Source organism: Epinephelus lanceolatus, chromosome 8, assembly GCF_041903045.1.
Source record: "Epinephelus lanceolatus isolate andai-2023 chromosome 8, ASM4190304v1, whole genome shotgun sequence".
Classification (NCBI taxonomy): Eukaryota; Metazoa; Chordata; class Actinopteri; order Perciformes; family Serranidae; genus Epinephelus; species Epinephelus lanceolatus.
The window spans coordinates 36,954,772-36,976,038 of record NC_135741.1 but is presented as its reverse complement, the minus strand read 5'-3'; the positions used below and the strand labels follow the sequence as shown (position 1 = coordinate 36,976,038).

Here is a 21,267-nt window from a genome sequence, read left to right as displayed (position 1 = left end):
TCTGTGTACTCACTTGATCCACATGAGGGAGTTGTAGAACTCCGGGTCTATAGACTCAAGGTCTTTGAGGGCCAATGGCTTGTTCAGGATGCGCTTGTAAAATGGCAGTGAGAAACCAGTGTCGATGAACTTGCCGTGGAAAAGAGCCTGAGGGACAGAAACACACAAACCGCTTACTTGTTGTACTTTGTTCCGTGCTAAATTCTAAAACTACTCAGACAATGATCTTTCTTGCCATACTGATTAATATAAACAACTAAAACAAACAACTTGCCATGGCAATGAAGCGTCCTATGAACTTGAAATACTTGAGGTGGTCAGGGTTGATGTAGGAGGCGGGGTTGATCTGGAGACAGTAGTTATCTTTCCCGGCATATTCAAACAGGCAGTACATAGGGTTCAACACTTCATGGGACAACAGGAAGAACCACTCCCTGTAAGAGAGAAGACCACACATATAAGAAAAGGATAGTACCACATACATCGCCAACTAATCAGCAGTTTGCTAACATATTAAACAGTAGGGAGCATTTTATTGAGTGTAGATTTAAATAAAAGAGGTGAAATTATCCAAGAAATGCTGTTAATGTATCAGGGAAATTGCCAAAATCAACTAATACAACTAAAGCCTAGATCAGCCTCTTAGGAACCAAAAGCAGGAACAAATTTCAGAAAAATCATGCTACAATATTTGAGAAAAATCCTCCTCTTAAAAAATACTTAAATAAGACATCTGCAACAAAGGTTGTGGTGAAGTAAAATGTTAAGTAAATATAATAAACAAGTAAATATAAATATATGCCAATTCATTTAGTTGCAAAAACTCAAAAATTACTGGTAAGAAATAATGAATTAAAAAATATCCAAATAAATAGATAGAAGCAGGCCAAAGCAACTGCTACAAACATACAATTTATGAGACACAGTAACACATTTTGCTCAACAAGTGTGATCACATATTTAGAAGAATTTATGCTGAGCAATGTTCTTACTTACCTGGCAACACCTCCGTAATCAAGGCCTTCTTCTCCAGGAAAGATGATCCATAGTCTCCTTCGCAGATCTTGAGCATTAAAGCTCATTATCTAAAATAGAGACAATGTAGTGACAGATTAGTGATGTAGTCACTGTTAAAGCTACAGTTGGTAACTTTTATGTGTATAACTTTTGTCGTATTTGCTGAAACTGTCACTATATTCTAAAAGAAGTTCATGAGACAGTCTGTGAAAGAATCCAAGTCCCTCCTCCTCTCCGTACTGCCTCTAACCTCATTGTATTCAAATCGACCATGGCGCATCAAAAACAACCAATCAGAGCCGAGATGTTGCTAATGCAGCTGTCAATCATGTCAGTCACCCCGTGAACTGCGGTCAAACCGTCAAACAAGGAGGCACTGTTACTGTTACATTACCTGTTATTGGCATGCCTATCTCTCGCCTCTAATGTTTTCAGAAATATACTTAGTGTACTGCTTACCTGTAAAATAAGAAAGTTGGTCTGGCTGGTGGGTGGTGCTTGGTTGACTGTTTCCAACATGCTGGCCGGGTCACCAACTTTCTCATTTTACAGCTTAACAGTACACTAAAATGTGTTTCCGAAAACATCTGAGGCGAGAAATAGGTGATGCAGTAACAGGATCTTGATTCATATTCGATCAGCGCAGCTAGTTTGACAGTGTGACCACAATTCACTGAGAATTTACCAAAATAAATAAAATAAAGTTGCATTAACTACAATTAAAACATGGATGTGACTGCGTGGGTCTCTTTACCTGCTGGAAGGAGTCCTCAAACAGAGTTTTTCTGGTTACAGTGATCTTGATGTGTTGAGGCATTGACAGTTGCTGGAGAAAAGGGAAAATGTCAGAAGCATTTAGCGGTCAAATTTGCTTTTAGCTGTGACAGCACATATTATCTCACAGTGTATAGGCACCATAGGGGGACTGGATTTTGCATTTGTGTGCCACAAACACCAAGACTCAAAATTACTTTCAACATCCTGTACAAAAGCTCAAAATGGCCCCTTCTAAACAGGGCATAAAATGAAGCAGTCTACTGATGCTTATGGTACTTTTCCTAAATCATACAGCAGGGAAAGAAACATGTGCACAAGGAGACCTTTACTTAAGTATAGCCCCTTTCACACATGCACTGCAAACCTGAAATTATCTAGACATCACCAGGAGAAGCTGCATGTGGGAACACAGATGTCTGAATCAGTTGGAACGGCAAAAGACTTGGTTGTTTATGAACCAATTACGAACTGGCTACATGACTGTGGTTTGTATCATGTCCTGCCTCCTGCACACTACCCAGGCACCACTCCTTGCATAAACCAAACAACGTACTGAGAACGCTTCAGACACAGACAATCTCCTGCTGTATGCTGCATGTGTGAGGGAAACTCAGGACAATGTCCAGACCTGATTCTCTGGACACTGTCCGAAGTTTATATGAGAAAACAGGTTATAACTTGTAATCCTGCCAAACTGTTAACTGTTCACGACTCTTACCTGGCACCAGAATCTGAAGTACTGTACTTTGGCTTTGAAGTCTCGAACGTAGGTGATCTGAGGTCCATTTTCACTGGAAGGCAAAAGAAGCACAGAGTTTTAATATGTTTTCATACCTTAAAACATATTAAATGTTGTTTTTACTTGTTTTTATCCCACATCTAAATACATTATATTATTATTATAGTACATATATGTTAAGGTAACTTGGCCAGTATGTTACCACCCCTGTCAGCTCATACTGTCACAGTCTTACTCTCATTCACCAAACTGGTTTTTCCACCACTGGAACCAAAGCAAAGTCATTACTCTCAACTCATGTTATGCTCACAAGTTATTATCATGACTCAGCTGAGGAGTTCCATCTGTGAGAATGACAGAATGAAAGCAAAGAGACTAGGTGATCCATTAGTCATATCAGGAAAATGCGTCACAAGTTCTAAAAATAAAGAGGGATTTCAGAGGCGGGGATGTATTTAGCTAAAGCTCTGCATAATCAGAACTACCTGGTAGAACGAAGCTACCTGCTGCTGTACCAATAATATAAGTGTCAAATACATGTTAATACAAGCAAAATACTTATTAAAGTAAATATTAAGTCTCATCTCCAGCTGTAAGAGTTCATTTTAAGTTAATTCATAACATTATGGCAGAAGCACTGTTGTTTTCTCTGGTTGGAAGCACATATCAGACTAAAGCCAGAATGTTACTGCCAGTCAGTCTCGTGTATCCAAGGTATAACAGTTACAGAGGAGCTACTAGTATACATGTTTTACTATTTTTCCTACCCTCACAAAAAAAAAATAAAAAAAGGAAAGGAAAGGAAAGGAAATTCCATCCTAATCCATTAAATAAATTTGATCATCCCAGTTCCTAAGGGACACTGTTGTGATTTAGCTTTTTATTTATTCGTGTACTCACTTCCTCTGAACCGTCTTCATCTGTTCAACCTGTTAGTGATTTCCTAATTCCTCAGAATGTCTTTTGAAAACAGGAAACATGAATATAAAAACATTATGGTGCTATTAGAAGTCCTTTGTTACACCAATTTGATGCCTCGAGGCCTTAATCTAGAGCCAAACAATATAAAAATATTCTACTTCTTCTTCATCAGTAGTGAAAGTGGGATTTTTTTTTTTAAATACTTGATGGTTATTGACTTATGTTCAACAAAGTTCACAGATAACTTGATGCCTCTTCAAACCACAAAATAACACTGCTGTGTCTGTCTCGAGATTTTGTAGGAAGTAGAAAACCAAGTGGTAAACGACATACAGCGAGGATTTTCCAGTGCGAGGGTCGATGTAGGTGGTCGTTCTCCTGTTGTGGTCTACGAAGTAGGGAATACCATCTACAGTGAACCTCATCTCCCAGCCCTCTGGAAGTGGCTTCTCATTCAGCAACCTGACAAAATTAGATAAGATCAACATTTAGTGACGTCTCACATCAGAAGAACCAAACAAAGACACAGCAAATGAATGTATGTCATATCCAAGTGTAGTGCTAAATGCACTGAACTGTAATTTCCATCTGATGTGCAGGTTATCTGAAGGGACAGCAGAGGAATATGCAAACTAACCCCTGTGTTCGAGGGTCCTCCCACTGTGTTGACCGCGTAGGGTGATGTACAAAATAAACTCTGCCATTTGTGTCTGTTCTTTTCTCTGAAAAGGCACAGTGACAAAACAACAACAACAAAAGCTTAACAGTCAGTCGATTGTTCAACCTGAATACACTCACAAAAAAAAAAAAAAGGCAATTTAGGTGCTCACTTGTCAAGTATAAATAAGTCGAAAAGTCATAAAGCTCTTACCCCATCCATGTGGCAGAGGCCCGAGAGGATCGAACTCCTTATTCTGAGTGGCTGTGACCTGGTCTTGTAGCTACACATCAGAGAATCACAATCACTCATATGAATCAAAAAGCACCTAAAGGACAGCTACAGTGTTTTGTGATTTGATGCACAAACAAACAAACTGCAGTGACTTCAGTTATAGGACATATCATGAGGGAGAAGTCAGATATAAAGAAAAATATCAGCTTGAACCAAAGTAACAACTTTAAGCCAGTTGGCTGTTCAATGTAATAAGTAAAAACTCATTCTCAGCAAAAACAACTAAATCTCATAGACTCATGGACATGAAACACGTCTGTGTCATCACAGGACAACTGGAGGGCTGGTTTCAATAAAAGTCACCACATTCCAACTTATTACCGCCCACGTTACCACACAGTGTCACATTACAAAGAGGACGTCTCACCCCAAATATGAACCTCTGGTTGAACTGCTGCATGGCGCCCTGTAGCTGGCTCCGCTGGTGCTGCCACTGCTCGTAGTTACGCACCGTCTCCACTGTGGGGCGCTGCCACGTGGTGGTTCGTGTGATGTGATCGACAAAGTAGACCCGCCCCATCTGGTCGACGCGACGCTCCCAACTAAAGACAAATAAAATAAGGGAAGACGGGGAGAAAGGAAAGAGTGATTATTGGTAGACTGGCTAAAAAATCTCAAAGTCATCATGCAATCTGTACATCAACTGATCAAATATAATACTGTTAGTGGAGTTTAAAAATCTACATTCTGTATACAGCTTAATAAAATATTAGACGACCAACCATGCCAATAAAGTCTTAGAAATAGGCAGTAAAAATGAGCTAACTTGTGAAGGAAGACAGGAAGGGTGACTCAACATAAACGCAACTAGGTCAAATGGGGGGGGTTGGAAAAGGTATTGATAAGTAAACGTGACACAGTTTAAGAATAACGTAAATTAGGAATCTAGCAGATGAACAGGGCACAGGATCAGGGCTCAGAAAATTACAGGAGACAGTCCAGCCAAGAATGACCATCACTCCTGTGTGGACTGACTTAACAAGACAAAGAGCAACAAAAACTTTGACAAACTGCCTACGAAATGACTTTATGTCTGCAATTAGTTTCTCACCAAATACACTGTTGATATCCTTGACAAAAGTGTAGAACCTCCAATCTCAAAAAAAACACTTGGCAATTACAATATTTTTCTATTTTGAAACCTACATTATTTACATCCATGTTCACCCGCTCAATGCTTTACTGGTACACTGCCACATTTCTTGGCACCAACTGTAGCATGAACCCTTTATCCTCATACATGTACGTCCTTGTACTCATGCAAGTAGAGCACAAGATATAAACAAACCTCCACACGTAGTAACTGATCAAATGCAGGCCTGTCTTGTTGCCAGCATCTTGACTAATTCATTCTGAATTCTGATGATTCTGTACGAGTGTTTAACAAAGCTTCGATGATTTGTGTGAGAAAATATCCAAGTTGGTGGAACAGCAGCAACTACAATTAACAATATATCTAGATTACATAGTCAGAATCTTAAAACAGGGCATGAGCCAGTGTCTAGTAACCACATCTTATAAGATGGAGAAACCCTCTTATTTGATCTAAAAATAGATCCTATCCTATGAATAGAAGCCAATGAACTTAAAACTTCAAACAAAAGTACTTTCTGAGTCTAAGAAAAGACAGATCAAAAGGGAAGGACTGTTTACCCAGGGGGCAGAGGTTCAGGGCGTTCCCACGTTGTTCTCTTTTCCACGTGATCGACAAAATACAACCTGCCGTTCTGATCCACCCTCTGCTCCCATCTAGATAAAACAACAGCAATAAAATGAAGGATATTAGGTAATGCTGCACGGCTCCAGTCATCCTATTACAAAAGCAGCAAATAGGCAGTGAAGGTCATGATGTCATCACAATGACGGCACTAAAACCGCCTGAAAGAGATACTTAGGGAATTAGAGTGTAAATGAAACCAAAGAGAGACAACAGGGAAAACACTGTGATGATAATGGAGTGAGTTAGTGACAGCTACAGTAATGATCAATGCTCAGACACACCCGTGTTGTGTTTTACAGACAAAAGGTAACATGTCATCCTTTACTTTTCATAATGATACACCATCAGTCTAAAACATTTCTCTGTCTTCACATTTGTCACTTTTGCTTGTTGCCATAGTTAATGAGGGTTTTTCTTCAATATCTCATTATGGATTTCAGTGAAGGCTTGATGTGATATCTAAACCAAACCAACTAGTAATCCAACAATCCTCATTGTTGTCCTCGCACATCCTTGTGCTATTCGTGTGCACACCTCAAATTATCCCTACATGGCTTCAGGGATTGATAAGCATTCACTAAACTTTGCTTTATTGCTGTATTTTGTTGGGCTGGTGGTAAATGCTCTTCCAGAATCTGACAGACTTTACTTTCTGCTCAACAATGACCCAGTTGCTCTGCAACACATTGATCCTTGATTCTTCTTGAACTTTCTGTTGATGAAGTTGGTGTTTCTGTAGCTGCAGCTCCTGTCTTCCTTTCTTTGTCTCAATTCATTACACAACATAGCAAAACATAATGAGTTGTTTGGCTTGGGTCACTATAATATTGCTGCTGCTCAGTGTGAGACTGGGAGATCAGCTGATACTGGTCACTCTTCCATGTTTATAAACTTACAATAGTTATATTTGTGTCAAAAAAATACATACATTGTTTGCAATATTCTTTAACTTCTCAGTTCTTCTGCAAGGATTAAAAAAAGTGAGCTAACCCAGGGGGCAACGGTCCAGTGTTGACAGTAGGGACCCTTGGAGTGACAGCAGGGGTGATGCTGCTGGTTGGCTGTCTGGTTGCTGCAGCTCCAGAGCTGGCGGCCGGAGGGGAGTTTCTGTCTGAGCCCGCCGACGGACTTGATTCTCGGGCTGATGACAGTACTGTGGCTAGTGCTCGCACCGGTGTATCAGATCCAGACTGACCATCGCTGCCATCAGCTGGTGCAGAGCCGTTACTGGAAGATGCTGAGACAAGAATTAGAGAGTTAAATCATAGATAAGATTAAAGGCCTTTGCACACCAAAAATGTATTTTTAAAAAAACGACCAAAAAAACCCCCAATATGACCACACATTGTGTCAATCACATTTAGACACCGACTCCAAAACTTTCGTCCTTCATTGAAGTTTTGGCACAGATTCCATTTTCTGCGTATTTCCTGGAGTGTCCCTACCAGATGTACTGCCAGCTGCTGTTCAGGATCAACTGGATCACTGAAATTTGTGGTTTTCGTTTTAATCTGTGATTCCAGTACTGCTAGCAATGTATCTATTGTGCAGCTCCTTTATCAGCAGGTAAAACTCTCCTTGCTCTGGACGCCTTATCTGGTTTTCTTTTTCTATTTTCAGAAAGTAAGAGGACCACAGACTCATCTTCACTGCTTGGCAACATTTTGTCTCATATTGCAAATATGTGCAACAAACAGAACAACAAAACGCATCTGACTCAGTGTGCAAGATTTCTGTGCGTAAGGATGATGAATTAATAAAAACATACGTAAAACCTGTACTTGCTGTGCAAAGGCCATAAGACAGCAATTACAGAGTAACAAACATGAGTAAAACATGCAAAAACATTTTTGTTTATCACGTCAGGCAGGCTCTGCAGCTTGAGTAGGCAAAGGAACACCAGTAGATGTGATGAGAGACCTTCTTTCCCTTAACAGATATAACCACTGACACAATTATTTGTGCTGCTCCTCAGTGTTGCCTTGAATGTATACGGCTCATATTAAAGTAACCCGGCTGCATAAAAAATGTCAGTGTGTGTGTGAGTCAAGTCAAGTGTTAGTCCAACCCTAATCTCTCAAGACAGATTCTGCAATTTACATTGTAGAATCTGTCGGCAGCCCTGTGTGAAAGACGACTACAGAGGGGGGAAGGGCGGGGCTTTGAGTTTGAACAATGCGGTGCTTTAGCCAATCACAATGGAGGGGGCGTGGCCGAGACGTGCAGGTGTCCCCAGGAAATGTGTACCTACAGAAACAGCAAGCTCCGCGTCCATAGCGACTGCTCCACCCAAAATGCTGTCTCGTCAACGTGAAAAAAATTTTTTTTTTCCAGCGGATGTCTTAGTTACAACATGATTGAGCTAACTGGAGTAGTTTCATGTCGTATCCGACAACGGGAGGCTTTTAACAGATGACGTCCTGATGTTAGCTTTGCTAACTGTCCCTGTCAGCTGCAGCCACTGATGCTTTCTAGACATTGTGATTTCCCATAACTGAATAAATACCACACATAGCAACACAAAACTGCTTTGCTAGCTCAATCATGTTGTAACTAAGATATCCGCTGGAAAAAATATTTTATTCACGGACCATTTATTGAGTTATTACCTTATTTTTATACAGTCTATGGCTATTACAGATACCGCTAACGGCTAACGTTAACAGCTAACGGTTAGCCCAGCCAATCTACGATAACCATGTTATTAATTACAAACAAAACGTGCACACAGAAATAGTAATGTTTGTTCATTCATTGTGTTTATAGACTTAACAAACATCAGATTAGTCTAAACGGTGATACAGTGACGTGAAAAATGTGATATATAGCTAAACTCTGCTGGTTTTCTACCCGAAGTATTTGTAAACAACACGGCGATTCCCTGGGGGCACCGCTGGAAGTGAAGGGCGTGAGCGATCGCCAAGCCCCCTGCACTTCCGTTAGTCGAAAAACTCCAGGCTGTGCCTCCAGAGGTTTTTTTGTTTTACCGATGGATTTCCAGATTGGTTCAACCCCAATTTAGCCTTGGGGTAACTGCTTGACATTGATTATATAGTGACATAGTACACAGTCAGTGTAGGAAGAAGAGAGTTTGACCTTTTTTAACCTCCCCGTCTTAGCTGAAAAGTGTCTAGAACAGTTCAGGGCAGGACCTTCCTTCAGTAAATGTCTGACCTGGTGAAGAGGTGGGTCTGCGTGGGGTTGGAGGAGGAGGTCTGGAGGGCCTGGGTGGTCGAAGAGGCCTCAAGCCCCCAGATGACACTGAAGGAGACCCCTTGCTGTTTGCTGACCTCCGGCCACTGGGAGAAGACTTGTGATCGACACCGTCCACAGCTGGGGAGCTGTCTCTACTCGGCCTGTGAGGACAGAGAATGGACGGAGATAAATAAAGCAGATGAAATAACAACAAACTGAGTGAAACTCAACTGAAGATGGGAATAGCTACTGTACCTTATGGTATGATCGCCATTGGGTTGTGATTCCCCATTTGATGTACCTGAAGTAAAAACACACAAACATAAATGAAGCAGAAATAGGAGTTCCTGTTTACACATTAAAAAAACAGTAGAATGTGGTCAATATGACAGTTCTTAACTCTGTTGATATAAATACAAAGGTTTTGCTTGACTATTCCACATCCTTGAACTTCAGTCAACTTATTGTGCATACCCACCATATGCAACCAGAAATTCGTTCCTATTTATTGTGTATTGAAGCCGACTAATTCGCTGGACAAAGCCGGGAGCATGACAAGAGAGTGTGACGTGTATAGTGGGCATGTACTGTAAGACATGATACTGACAGCATGAAAAACAGTGTCATGTTTTTCCTGGCATTTTTAACCAGATAAGTATAGTGAAATAACTATATTTCTTGCATGACAAATAAGCCTAAGCTTGCAAATATTCAAACAGGCTGTTCTGTGACTCACTGTGATGATCAGCCTCGGCCTTGGCGAACATCTCAGGGTCGACAGTCATGCCGTCCAGGCAGACAGACAGATCTCCCACCACATCTGACTGGTCTCTGTCTGCACACAGCTGTAAGGTCTGCACCACCTCAGAGACTGCATTGAAACAACAAAAGCATAAGATGGTCAGTTTAAGATGATGACGAATGAAATATATCACCTGCTATTACTGATGTATGCGCATCTTCAGCCGATCAGTGACAAGATGCATTTTGCCTTCAAACTTTATCAAATTCAAACCGGGAAGATGCAACAGCAGTTTGAAAACAGATAACTAAGATCAGCAATTAACCTTTAACCTTGCCTTTAAACCTCACATCCTAGAAACTTGGGGATCACAGAAAATACCAAATGCATTAATGCCCTCAGTGGCACCACACTTTACAACAGTTATCATTTACTTGGCTCAGTGTAGCTCAAATTACAATTAATTCTTTGAATAAATGAGAGCAACACGACAGATCTGCTGTTCCTGTTCAGGCTGAATGTCTTTCCTTGCTGGAATAATCAAGGGTTTAGTTGTAACAAACGCAAAAAACAAGTTTAAATCTACAGGTAATTTAAAAATACAGTTAAAGGGATCAGCGTATATTTTCTTGCTCTGACACGAAACATCAATCAGCTATTTGACATGTGATTTGTACCCACAGTTCTCAGTCATTAGCACTGCTGGACAGGCTCCATGCATAAAAAATGACTGGGCAGGGAAATGAATGGAGTCTTTATGAGGAACAAGCCAAGGGAGGAAAAAAGCCCAAAAATCTACCAGGGCAAAGTGGGATGACAAAAAACAGCAGCCTCTTTTAGGAGTGTGAAGTGGAGTGCCTTGTTGATTTATTATTTGCTCTTAAAAGGCCACATAAATCATATCTGTAAATGCTTTGAAGTACTGTCTGTACCGTTTTCACAGCCTGGAACTATTTTAGATAAAGTAATCTTTTGAATTCCAACATTTTTGTCACCAACCTGTACCACACCAAACAGGTTTCTGCCAAAACCTGTGGTGTGCAGGAAATGATACAGTTTATATTTCTGGGAGCTGCGATAACAGTTTGAGATAAATGAAAGACGAACCTGGTGAGCAGTAATAGCCATTACTACTAAACAAACAAATAGTCTATTTTAAGACACCCTAATGAATTATCTGGAAACCCAAGGAAACACCCCTACACTAAACAAAACATGTACTATTCACCATCCAAGATGTCATTATAAAGAAAGGCATGGTATCATTTTTCAGACTCCATATACAAGATAAAGATCATATTGAACAAATATTTTCACAAAAACTGTGAGAAAACAATGCCTGGATGAGTGTTGTACAGTTTCACATGGCACTCCAGCCCTGAGCACTTATCGACCTACACCATTTCAAGATGACATTTTTACAATCTGGCATGACACCATGTCTTTGTACGCACTGCAGGCAGCTGAGATCAGACAAAGGTTGGCTTGTAGTCTAGCTATGCCTTGTGCCATTAACCTTGGTTGTTTTGAAGTGGAGAAAAGTCAGTGTGGGTTTGGTTTCATGTTAAAAACTGTACCCCCCCCCCGGCAATAACTGTTAGTTGAATCTGGCCCACAGTCAGGAGGATTTACAAACAAAAATTTACTTCTACAACAATGCTTGAATATAGATGACACAGATTAAAAATATATCTTAAAGAGATATTTCAGATGTTTTTAAGTGGGGTTTTATGAGGTACTTATGCATAGTCAGTGCATTACCCACAGTTGATGTTGGTCAGCATGCCCCCAGTTTGGAGAAGCAAACAACATTACTACCATGGAAGCTAAGCAATGTGCTAGTGTGGAGGGGCAGCAACAGAATGTATTAAGTGTACACTATACTGAGAATTATTTCACCACTTTTCTTTACCGTCAGACAGCCCTTTCCTTTGGTGCTACATTTTGTCAACCGTATAACCTTTGTATTAAGTTCACTGGGTATCCTCTTGTCTCCAAACTAAACAATGTTTCGTTGTCATAATCACTCATTGTTTTATTTTCTCATATTTGTTCTCCTTATGAACCACTAAAAAGTCTGATCCAAAAAGCCTATCTGTGGTGAACTACAGTACGCGGCACAGTTGTGCTTGGAATCGCTGTGTAGGAATACAGAGGTTCTACAACTGAGAAAATGTTGTACCAAAGGAAAAGGGCTATCTGATGGAGAGGTAAAGCAGTGAAAATATTCTTTAAACAGCATAGACTTAAACTGATGTATCCATTTTCTAGGTTTGCTGCTAAACCTATCCCATTTAAAACCCATCTATGTCCGCACTTCTGTCTGCTTCTCCAAACTGGGGGTCTACTGACTGCCATGTACTGTATGTAATACACTAACTATAATGAAGTACCTAACACAGCCCCACTTCAAAATATCTGAACTATCCCTTTCATAGCAGAAACAATGGTGTAAGAAGAAAGTTTATGATGCTGCTTATTCATTAAACATACATACTGAACACTGGGAATAAATAATCTACCTACACTGCAGACTGCAGGTAACAGAACAGTATTTGAATTAAAGTCATCTGGGACTAATGTATGTCTCATTACACATCTGTAAATATAGCACATTGTGTGTTTAATGTCAATGAAATGAAAGTTATTTTGAAGCACAGATGCAAAAACAGGTCACCCTGAGGGAGTTTGCTCATAATATTATGAAAGAAACAATGAAATCAGTATTATGGAGTGGGCTGGAAAGGAAAAGAATATGTAGAACAGCTCTGTGTGTGTGTGTATGTGTGTGTGTGTGTGTGTATCATACACTCACTTTTCATGTCGTTAGACTTGAGCGTGTCGCTGACGTCCAGCGTGGCCATGCCTAGCAACACATCTGACTTCAGCGTCTGGTGGCTCCACACACGAAACACCAGTTTGCTGAATGGAGTCACAATCCTGTGGAAACAAACAATTCAGTTGATACATCCAAAGCATCGATACTCCTGGATGACAGATGTTCACTGAGGATATCATTCAGAAAGCTCTCCAGGGTCTTACTTTCAGGATTTTACCAGTATCTCACCAATCCTGTTTCAAGATCAGTGACTTTTCAGTGAGCACTATTTCCTCCCTTTTTTCTTCCCTTTCAGCAGAAAACTGCTAACGTGCTATTCCCTCATTAATGTTTTAGAAAACGCGAACAAAGGTATAGCTTGATGTCACAGCTCCCGCCACACGACGACTGCATCCAGTTTAATAAGCATTTAGTTTAAACAGGGTTACAACACATTTTCATAGACAAAATTTCCTAACTTTTCCATGACTTTTCAAGGACTCATAATATATTTTTTCTTGCCCTACTTGCCCATATTATAATTTTCAACTAGCTGGCATACCGGGAGGGAGATGTCGGATGCTGGGAGAAAATGAAGAGATGTAAGTGATGGCAAACAAACATTACATCGATAACTTTAGAAAACAAATTTTCAAGACCACTGTCACAATTTCATTACAAACAAATAACATTTCCAAAACTTTCAATGTTTTGTTTTAAGGCCATGACTTTTCTAGGCCTGGAAAATGGGATTGTGAAATTCCATGACTTTTCCAGGTTTTCCATGACTGTGGGAACCCTGTTTAAATAATACTGTGAAACAAAGTGGTATTACTGACAGCAACAAAATGAACTTCGGCAGGCTTTAAAAATGTATTAATCCATTTGGTAGGTGACACACCATTGTTTACAGGTTAAAAAAAAACAAACAGTCGCTAGCTGGTGGTTTACAATGCATCAGCCACTTTGGCTGTGTGAGCTGCAAAAGTCTTTGTCTTGTTGTAAAAACAAAAAAAAAAAAGACAATGAAGCTATTCAGGGACAACAAGTGTCTATAACCACCACTGGTTTAGCTAGCAGCACCCTCAGAGAAAAAAACATATGTAGGCACACCGGCTCAGGTCCGATTACATCCCATAGTAAACACTTGTTACATAATAACTAGGCCCCCATGGGTGCGAAAGAAACTGTAGGAGAACTATATTAAGAAGGTCACTGTGCCCAGCAGAAGCTCCTGGACAGGCTAAAATTAAGAGGACATCTGATGTGCGAAAATGTTGGACTGCAGGAAGTCACACAGTGTGGTGCAAGTGCTCTGAATGCAAGTTTCGAAACAGGATTCCTGTAAATGAACCAGACACGCTCTCTCACCACTGTGGGGCATTTTCCTTGTCAGTGCCAACCCCTTGGAGATAGCATATCTGCTCTTTTAACTGCACACACACCACTACCCTCAACCTGAGAGTTACAACACAGAGAAAATCTTTCCAGTAAACCGAGTCCTGGTGACTCATTCAAAACAGAAAAGTGCTGCAGGCAAAATATCTTGATCAAGATCATATGTTACACCAGCAATTTTAAACAATTACAAGGAAGTCTATTTCTGCTTTTGAGAAACTCCTCAGGGTCTGCAAAGCCAAACTCTACAGTCAGCAAGATATGCTTGGTTCTAAAAGCCAAACCACAGATAACTGAACTGGTTTCATTAATCACTTCATTCACACTCTGGGGAGTATTAGCTATCTCAAGAGCAGACACCACAGTTTATTACACTACAACCATCAACAGACTTGTACACTGTGGTTGATCTGTACCTCACACAGCTGCACAGACACTGATTACTATGTGCTGCTTATACCCTTCTTGATGAGCAACTTAAAGCTGCTTTTACGTTCCCGCAATAACCTTCAACAATTCTTGCACTGTATCAATAATGACTTGTTACCAAAGGACAGAAGTTGTAATTACCCTAACTGAGTCTGTAATTAAACAAGTGCTACACCAGGATTTTCATCAAAACTACCAAGTGTTGATAGTTCCTTTCAAATTCTTAACGTCCATGTGTGCTCACATATAAACTGTGCTAGAGTCAGACCTGAGAAAACAAGCTTCTGTAAATAACAGGGCAATTTTGTGGTTGCTGGAATACCAGACTGGTAACATTTAACACATTAGGGCGAACAATAACTAGGTTAACATGTCTCTCAGAGCTGAGTACATTGCCTCCAGGATGTTTACAATCAAACATTAAAATCCACTCTGTGTCCCATATGACAAATGGCAGCATGCATGCAGCACACCAGACCCAACATTTGCTTTTGAAACACAATTTGACACATTTATATCTGCAGTAAAATCTCTTTGATGAGTTGTGACAGTACAATAAAGTTCTGATTATAATAAATGTGATCACATGTCATACAGGGCTGGTAATCCCAGCGAGACTTTGACTCACACAGTGAGTGGCTGCTTCCACTTGGGGCTGTGGGTGTTGTTGCATTTCTCTGTTTTCTTGGACTGGCCGTCGACTGTCACTTCCACATAGGGACTGGGACCGAACCAGTTTTTCTTGTTCTCTTTTAGTTTTGCTGATAGCACTGAAACAAGGAGACAGGGAGAAGGAACCGTGCAGCAGAATGTCAGTCATGTTGGCGCAGAAAGAAAGAGGAATTAAGGAAAAACAAGAATTCAAGAACAGCAAACACACTTTTAAATGAAAAGCAGAACAGGGGAACATGACTGCAACGCAATCTGGATTTTACCAGTGCAGAATGTATTCAGCTGGTGAGGCAGTGGTAGTGACTAGCGCACAAGGGTTTACACCTGGTATCAGCATGCATCCTGAGGGATCAACTCAGAAGTGGACAGCTTTAAGTACAGGTCTGAATGCACTAAATGCATCTTGAGATCCAATTGCTTGGATCAGGGATGCCTTAACTGTTTTGAATGGGGAGGGGGTTGATGCAAAGTCATCTTGCTTGATTAACCAAAATTGTGTGGTGAGCCACATATAGTATATTTTGATCAACAGCCCGTGGGCCATTAAGAATCTGTCCCCAGGCCGGACTTGGACATGTCTGGCTGGCACAGACCACATTCAGAGGTGGTCTGGGCGGCATATGGCCACACTTTTTAGCAGTGTGCATGCTAATGTGTCCTGGGTCACACTGAAGAACCGACTACTCGCTGGTGTCCTGACATATCTGATGCCCTGTGGATAAGAAAACATTTGTTGGTGCAGCCACACAGATGCAGAGCTGAAGGACCACCTCAAGAGCAGCTGCTAAACAGTCTTAACAAACTCACACAGACTGCGAAACAGCTCAACTCTGTTGTTAATTAATAACTGTTTCAACATTAATACCTGTTAAATGACATTAGCTGTGTGATTCTAACAGTTAGCCCTGACACTGTGTGTGTGCGCAGTCTCTAACAAACTGTCCCCAGTACCAAGCTCACACTCCTGTAACAGCAGTCTCATGATAAACAGAGAGAGACACCGAGCAGGGTGAGAAGGGGCTGCCAATCAATATGCTGTGCACAGCCCTACAGATGAGAAAGATTTTACTCATTTTAGATAATAAATAGTGTAAGTGTGTGTATAATGTGACAAACCTCCCTCCAGTTAAATACAACACCACATTTGGTCTTTGCAAACAGAAATTATTTACATGTTTATTTGCATACAGTGCGTGAAAGTGAGATCCAATAACAAGTGGTCACTTGAGACGCATGTGGAGACACACTCCAATGCCAGGTGTGACCAGACAGACACAGAGCCGTCACCCAAGACGCATGATAATACCAGGTGTAAACAAGCTCTTTGGGAATGCATAGATGGCTGAACATCATCACAAAAATTAAGGATACAAGGTAAAGAAGACACGCAAAAGTTCTCACTATAGGCCTGTTATCACAGCCACATTTTGACCTTTAATAGTAGGAAAAGCATGTGTCACTAATGACATTAACATTATTAGGCTCCGTCCTATTCAGGTGTCCCAGTGCGCCATGACAATGTGAAAGTGAGCCAGCACGCGGGATAGCAGGACCCTGAAACTAAAGCAGCTAAACAGAACTCAGCCATCATTGATTGTTTTATCTACAAATGTGCTTTACTTTATATTATGTGAAAAAAGTCCTATTATTAGTATTTTATTTTAATGAAAACAGCCTAATGTTTCATCCAGAATGAGAAAAAAGTAACACAGAAATTAAAAACACAACACAAGAAACAAAATCTGAAAACATTTTTTTTACTTGAACCCCTGTTCATTTTGACAAAGACTCACCAATGATTTGTAGCTGTGCCTTCATAGGGTAACCGTTGGTAGTGCCCGACTTGGTGACTCCACTTGCCATGACATAGGGCTGGGGTGAAGGCCTGCAGCACAGACAACACATCATTAGGGTGATGATGACAAATCGCTTTCCCACTTCCCACTGCAAATTTGCAGCACACAGATGTGATGATCATTTGGATCAAAGTAGAATTAACCCACAACTAGTGTTGTCACAATACCAAAATCTTTGTTTCGGTACCGATACCAATATGAATTTCGATACTTTTCGGTACTTTTCCTAAGGAAAAGTCCTTTTGGCTACAAACCTTTAGAACAATAAATAGTAGGGGTGTAACAAATGTTTCACCATGTTGGTGTTGTCTCGTGTTGCGAGGCAGACTTTCTCTTGTCTTTTTTCACGTACGCCAGCTGCGAATGCTGATGCAGGTGTTGTCATACACACCACTTGCGCAATATATGCTCCAATAGGAACAAGGAAGGCGTTTGTGTGCATAAATGAATTAAATAAATGAATGAATTGAATCAATTTTTCCAAATGCAGTATAGTACCGTTTGGAATACTCTAGTACCACGGTACTATTTTAGTACCGGTATACCGTGCAACACTACCCACAACATGAACAACTTGCAAAAATGACACTCTCCTATCTATTTAGGTAGGAAAACAAAAACAAATAGTGCATCCCCACCTTAATAATTAAACACTGCACATGAGGGGTACTCAACTTGCTTTTCCCAGGGGCCACTTTTGCTAAATGATAGGAGGCCAGCAGCAACATTTATATAAATAATTAGCTTGGACCACTGTCCGGACAATTTAATTTAGTAATATATTAATTTTTAATATAAGTAGGCTGTATTTTTCTGCTTTTTATGCACTTTGGTACCTTACTTACACCCCAAGTACAAAGAAAAAATTCCCAGTGTGTAAAAATGCAATTTCCTGGTGAATTTAGAATTAGAAATTAGAAAATGGTCAGCGGGCCACCCAGCTCCCTATTGCAGGCCCGGTTGGTCTGTGAACCATAGATTGGGTTTCAGTCCTGTATGTTTTAGCCACTTCTGAGCCATGGAATAAGTCAAACATAGCTCACTGTGCCCCCATGATTCCCCACGTAGCCCTCAGCTACGTGAAATACTACCTTACTAATACTGTATTTTTAATAACATCTAGCTCCTTTTTCTTCGGAGGTCAAATGCACTTACTGTAAGTTGCATCTGCCAAATGAATGTAACATAATGTAATGTAATAACACTCAGCCAGAGTGTCAGGCTTAATAGACGGGGAGGCTACATTTAAAAATAGTCTTCCTGGAATTCCTCCTTAACACTAAAACAGTATTATAAACTGCAGACATTTGCATTCGATGTCGCAGTAAGAACAGACTAACTGTAAACTAGTAATATATAACAAGGAGCATCAAGTCAAACAAGCTTGCCACTCTGTTAGTTACCTGTCAGATCATCATGTGAAACACACAGACATTACACCATCATGGGAGGTAATAAAAGAAAACAAGGGTCAGGTCTGCAGTCTATGAAATAGTGCCTGCATAAACACCTTCAACTTAATGCATGAAGGTTATACCTACATTCTGTTCTCTGTGCTAATATTTACTTTGTTCAGTAACTTTTTCAACACATCAATCCATCATTAACTACAAGGTTACCACAGGGGGCTGGAGCTATAGCATTTCTCTCAAGCCATGTCAACTTCTACGTCAGTTAAGCTGGTGATTTCCTACATTTTCCTGTCTCTTAGCAACACCCTATAACAAGGACCACGAATTAGCTGCTAAGGTGTTCTGACCAAATTTGTCAGCACTGAGAGGAGCTTACATTCATGGCTGCTTCGCTTATTCACTGCTCAATATTGAGGATGAAACCTATGAATGTGTTTGCCTCCTCTGTGATGGATTGTTCCTGGTGCCTGTTTAGAAATAGCCTTGTCAACTGGCAGCTCTAGAAAGAAGGACTGACACCAGCACCTGACGTTTATGCTTTTAGTTTTAGATTTCTGAAACTTTCATAAAATCCACTGTCGCTGTAAATGAAATATCATAACAAGAAACACTGAGAGAGTTAATAGGTTTTGGGGATAATTTCCACCTGAAGTGAGCCTAAACACCAGCAGTCACATAATGTTTGCTTGGCAGTAGACAGATATGAACTCTGAAACTCCAATGCTTCATTTGCACCACTGACATCTGTGTCAATCAAAGAGACAGAGTAAGGAAAGGGATACACCAGCAGCACAGGAATCAGGCCCTGTGATCTTTCCTAGACCCTGGTTCATGCGTCACTGAATAATAAATGTTCTTTGGTCTATCTCGTCCAGTGAGCACATGGCAGAGCAGAATAAAGTGAGGAGCTCCTGGGTAAACTTTCACATTGGCTACTGCTTTAGGCTCTGTCAATAATTCATTGCAACTGCTGACTTTGCAGCCTCACGAGCAGGCCGACTGCGTTTTGTAGACGAGGGTATTCGCTGAATATTAAACTCTACGATGGCCTGCCAGTGCCATGACTTGGATTTTTTTTTAACCAACATCCTCCACGCACCAGTAAATTGTGTTTGGTGAGTCTGAGAGGCATTTTAAATGGAATCTGAGCTCAAATTGCCTTTGCTGTAGAGCTCTGAATATGATCTATTGTGCACTTGAACAGTGCACTTTAAACAATATCACCCTGATCCCCATAATGACCGGAAAAATCTTAAAAACTTGTCTAGGCTAAAATTGTATATGACAGTTAGCTCCTTGGACTGGTTAACTCATAGAGATAATCTGTTTACAGCATGAGTAAGCATACAAAACAATGCCGCATATCAACAAAACATGCCTTCATGATGACCAACATTACTTTGAGATAAAAGGACAAACAGGTTCTTCTATTGTGTACTTCACTGAAACAGCTCTCAAGAGTCCCATGTCAATTTGATCTCAATCACTATACATACTTACAGCAGTAACAGGTTGTCATCGTCGCTGTTTTTTGTTCACCAGAATACCATATATATATATGTCAAAGATTCCTGAAAACCTAATGTGATCATAAACTAGGTCGCAGAAGAAACTCGAGCATGACTTATGTCGTTCAGGTCAGGAGACTGGGTTGGAGATATTGTGATGGATTATTAATAATCAAAACATTTCCCATAACAGGAGGGCCACACAAGAAAACAGTAGCCAGCCTCCTGGTACAGTCACCAGATGACTAACCATTTGATACTGCATGTAAAGAACAACAGTGGCAGACGAGGACACAAACTAACTCAACCAACATTGCCAAGTTGCTGACGGCTAATAACTGTGACAATAAAATCATTGTCTCTTTCCTTGTTTGTTTGTCTGTTTCTCCCACATAACTAAAATTATGCAAGGAGACAAAACTCTGCACTGCTGTTGTCAAAGGGATAATTCAGATTTTTTCCAGTGAGGTTGTATGAGGTACTTATCCATAGTCAGTGTATTACATACAGTAGAGGTCAGTCGGCACAGCCCCAGTTTAGAGATTCAGGCTGGATTCCAATGTGGAAGCGAAGCAATCTACTGCTGTGGAGGGGGCAGTGACAAAACTTATTTAAGCCACCTACAGACAATTCCACCTAAAAAACATCTCTTTCAGTTCAAGTGTATGCTATATTGAAAGTATTTTCTCTGCTTTAACTTGCTGTCAGACAGTGATTTCCAGTGGGAAAATGAAGCCATTATATTGCTCTCTTCAGAGCCAGACTCCATTGAGAAAAACAGTAATTTAACACGGCTGAACACAGGAGCTGCTGGCCTACTGCTGCCTTGAACCATTATTTTGTTTGTGTTGTTGTATGACTTTGGCATTTATAAGGGTTAATTCAGACTCACCAAAGTCACACAATAACAAAAACAAACTAACTGACTGAGGCATCGGAGGACCAGCTTCTCCCATGTCCACTGAGCTAAAATTACTGTTTTTCTCAATAAGGTCTGGTTGTTTTGACAAGAGTATAGATGGGAATCTGGAATCATTAACGGCTTCTGTGTTGGAAAAAGCTGTCTGATGAAAAGGTAAAGCACAGAATCTTCTGTATAATCTTCTGTGTA

At 40.5% G+C, this 21,267-nt stretch overlaps 1 protein-coding gene across 2 annotated transcripts in view; it reads right to left on the bottom strand.

The window, feature by feature from the left end:
* itchb (itchy E3 ubiquitin protein ligase b) overlaps window positions 1–21,267 on the bottom strand; it is a 28,199-nt gene that overhangs the window by 5,783 nt on the left and 1,149 nt on the right. For both annotated transcript variants that reach the window (XM_033628783.2, XM_033628782.2), the window contains exons 2-18: window positions 17,174–17,265; window positions 15,337–15,478; window positions 12,879–13,003; window positions 10,058–10,192; window positions 9,577–9,622; window positions 9,301–9,482; window positions 7,117–7,363; window positions 6,060–6,155; window positions 4,774–4,948; window positions 4,326–4,395; window positions 4,092–4,176; window positions 3,788–3,916; window positions 2,513–2,585; window positions 1,772–1,843; window positions 997–1,085; window positions 275–434; window positions 14–147 (exon numbers count right to left, since the gene is read on the bottom strand). In XM_033628783.2, coding sequence (XP_033484674.2) covers window positions 14–147; window positions 275–434; window positions 997–1,085; window positions 1,772–1,843; window positions 2,513–2,585; window positions 3,788–3,916; window positions 4,092–4,176; window positions 4,326–4,395; window positions 4,774–4,948; window positions 6,060–6,155; window positions 7,117–7,363; window positions 9,301–9,482; window positions 9,577–9,622; window positions 10,058–10,192; window positions 12,879–13,003; window positions 15,337–15,478; window positions 17,174–17,243 — 2,030 coding nt within the window. In that variant the 5' untranslated portion in view covers window positions 17,244–17,265. The remainder of the gene's footprint in view (window positions 1–13; window positions 148–274; window positions 435–996; window positions 1,086–1,771; window positions 1,844–2,512; window positions 2,586–3,787; window positions 3,917–4,091; window positions 4,177–4,325; window positions 4,396–4,773; window positions 4,949–6,059; window positions 6,156–7,116; window positions 7,364–9,300; window positions 9,483–9,576; window positions 9,623–10,057; window positions 10,193–12,878; window positions 13,004–15,336; window positions 15,479–17,173; window positions 17,266–21,267) is intronic.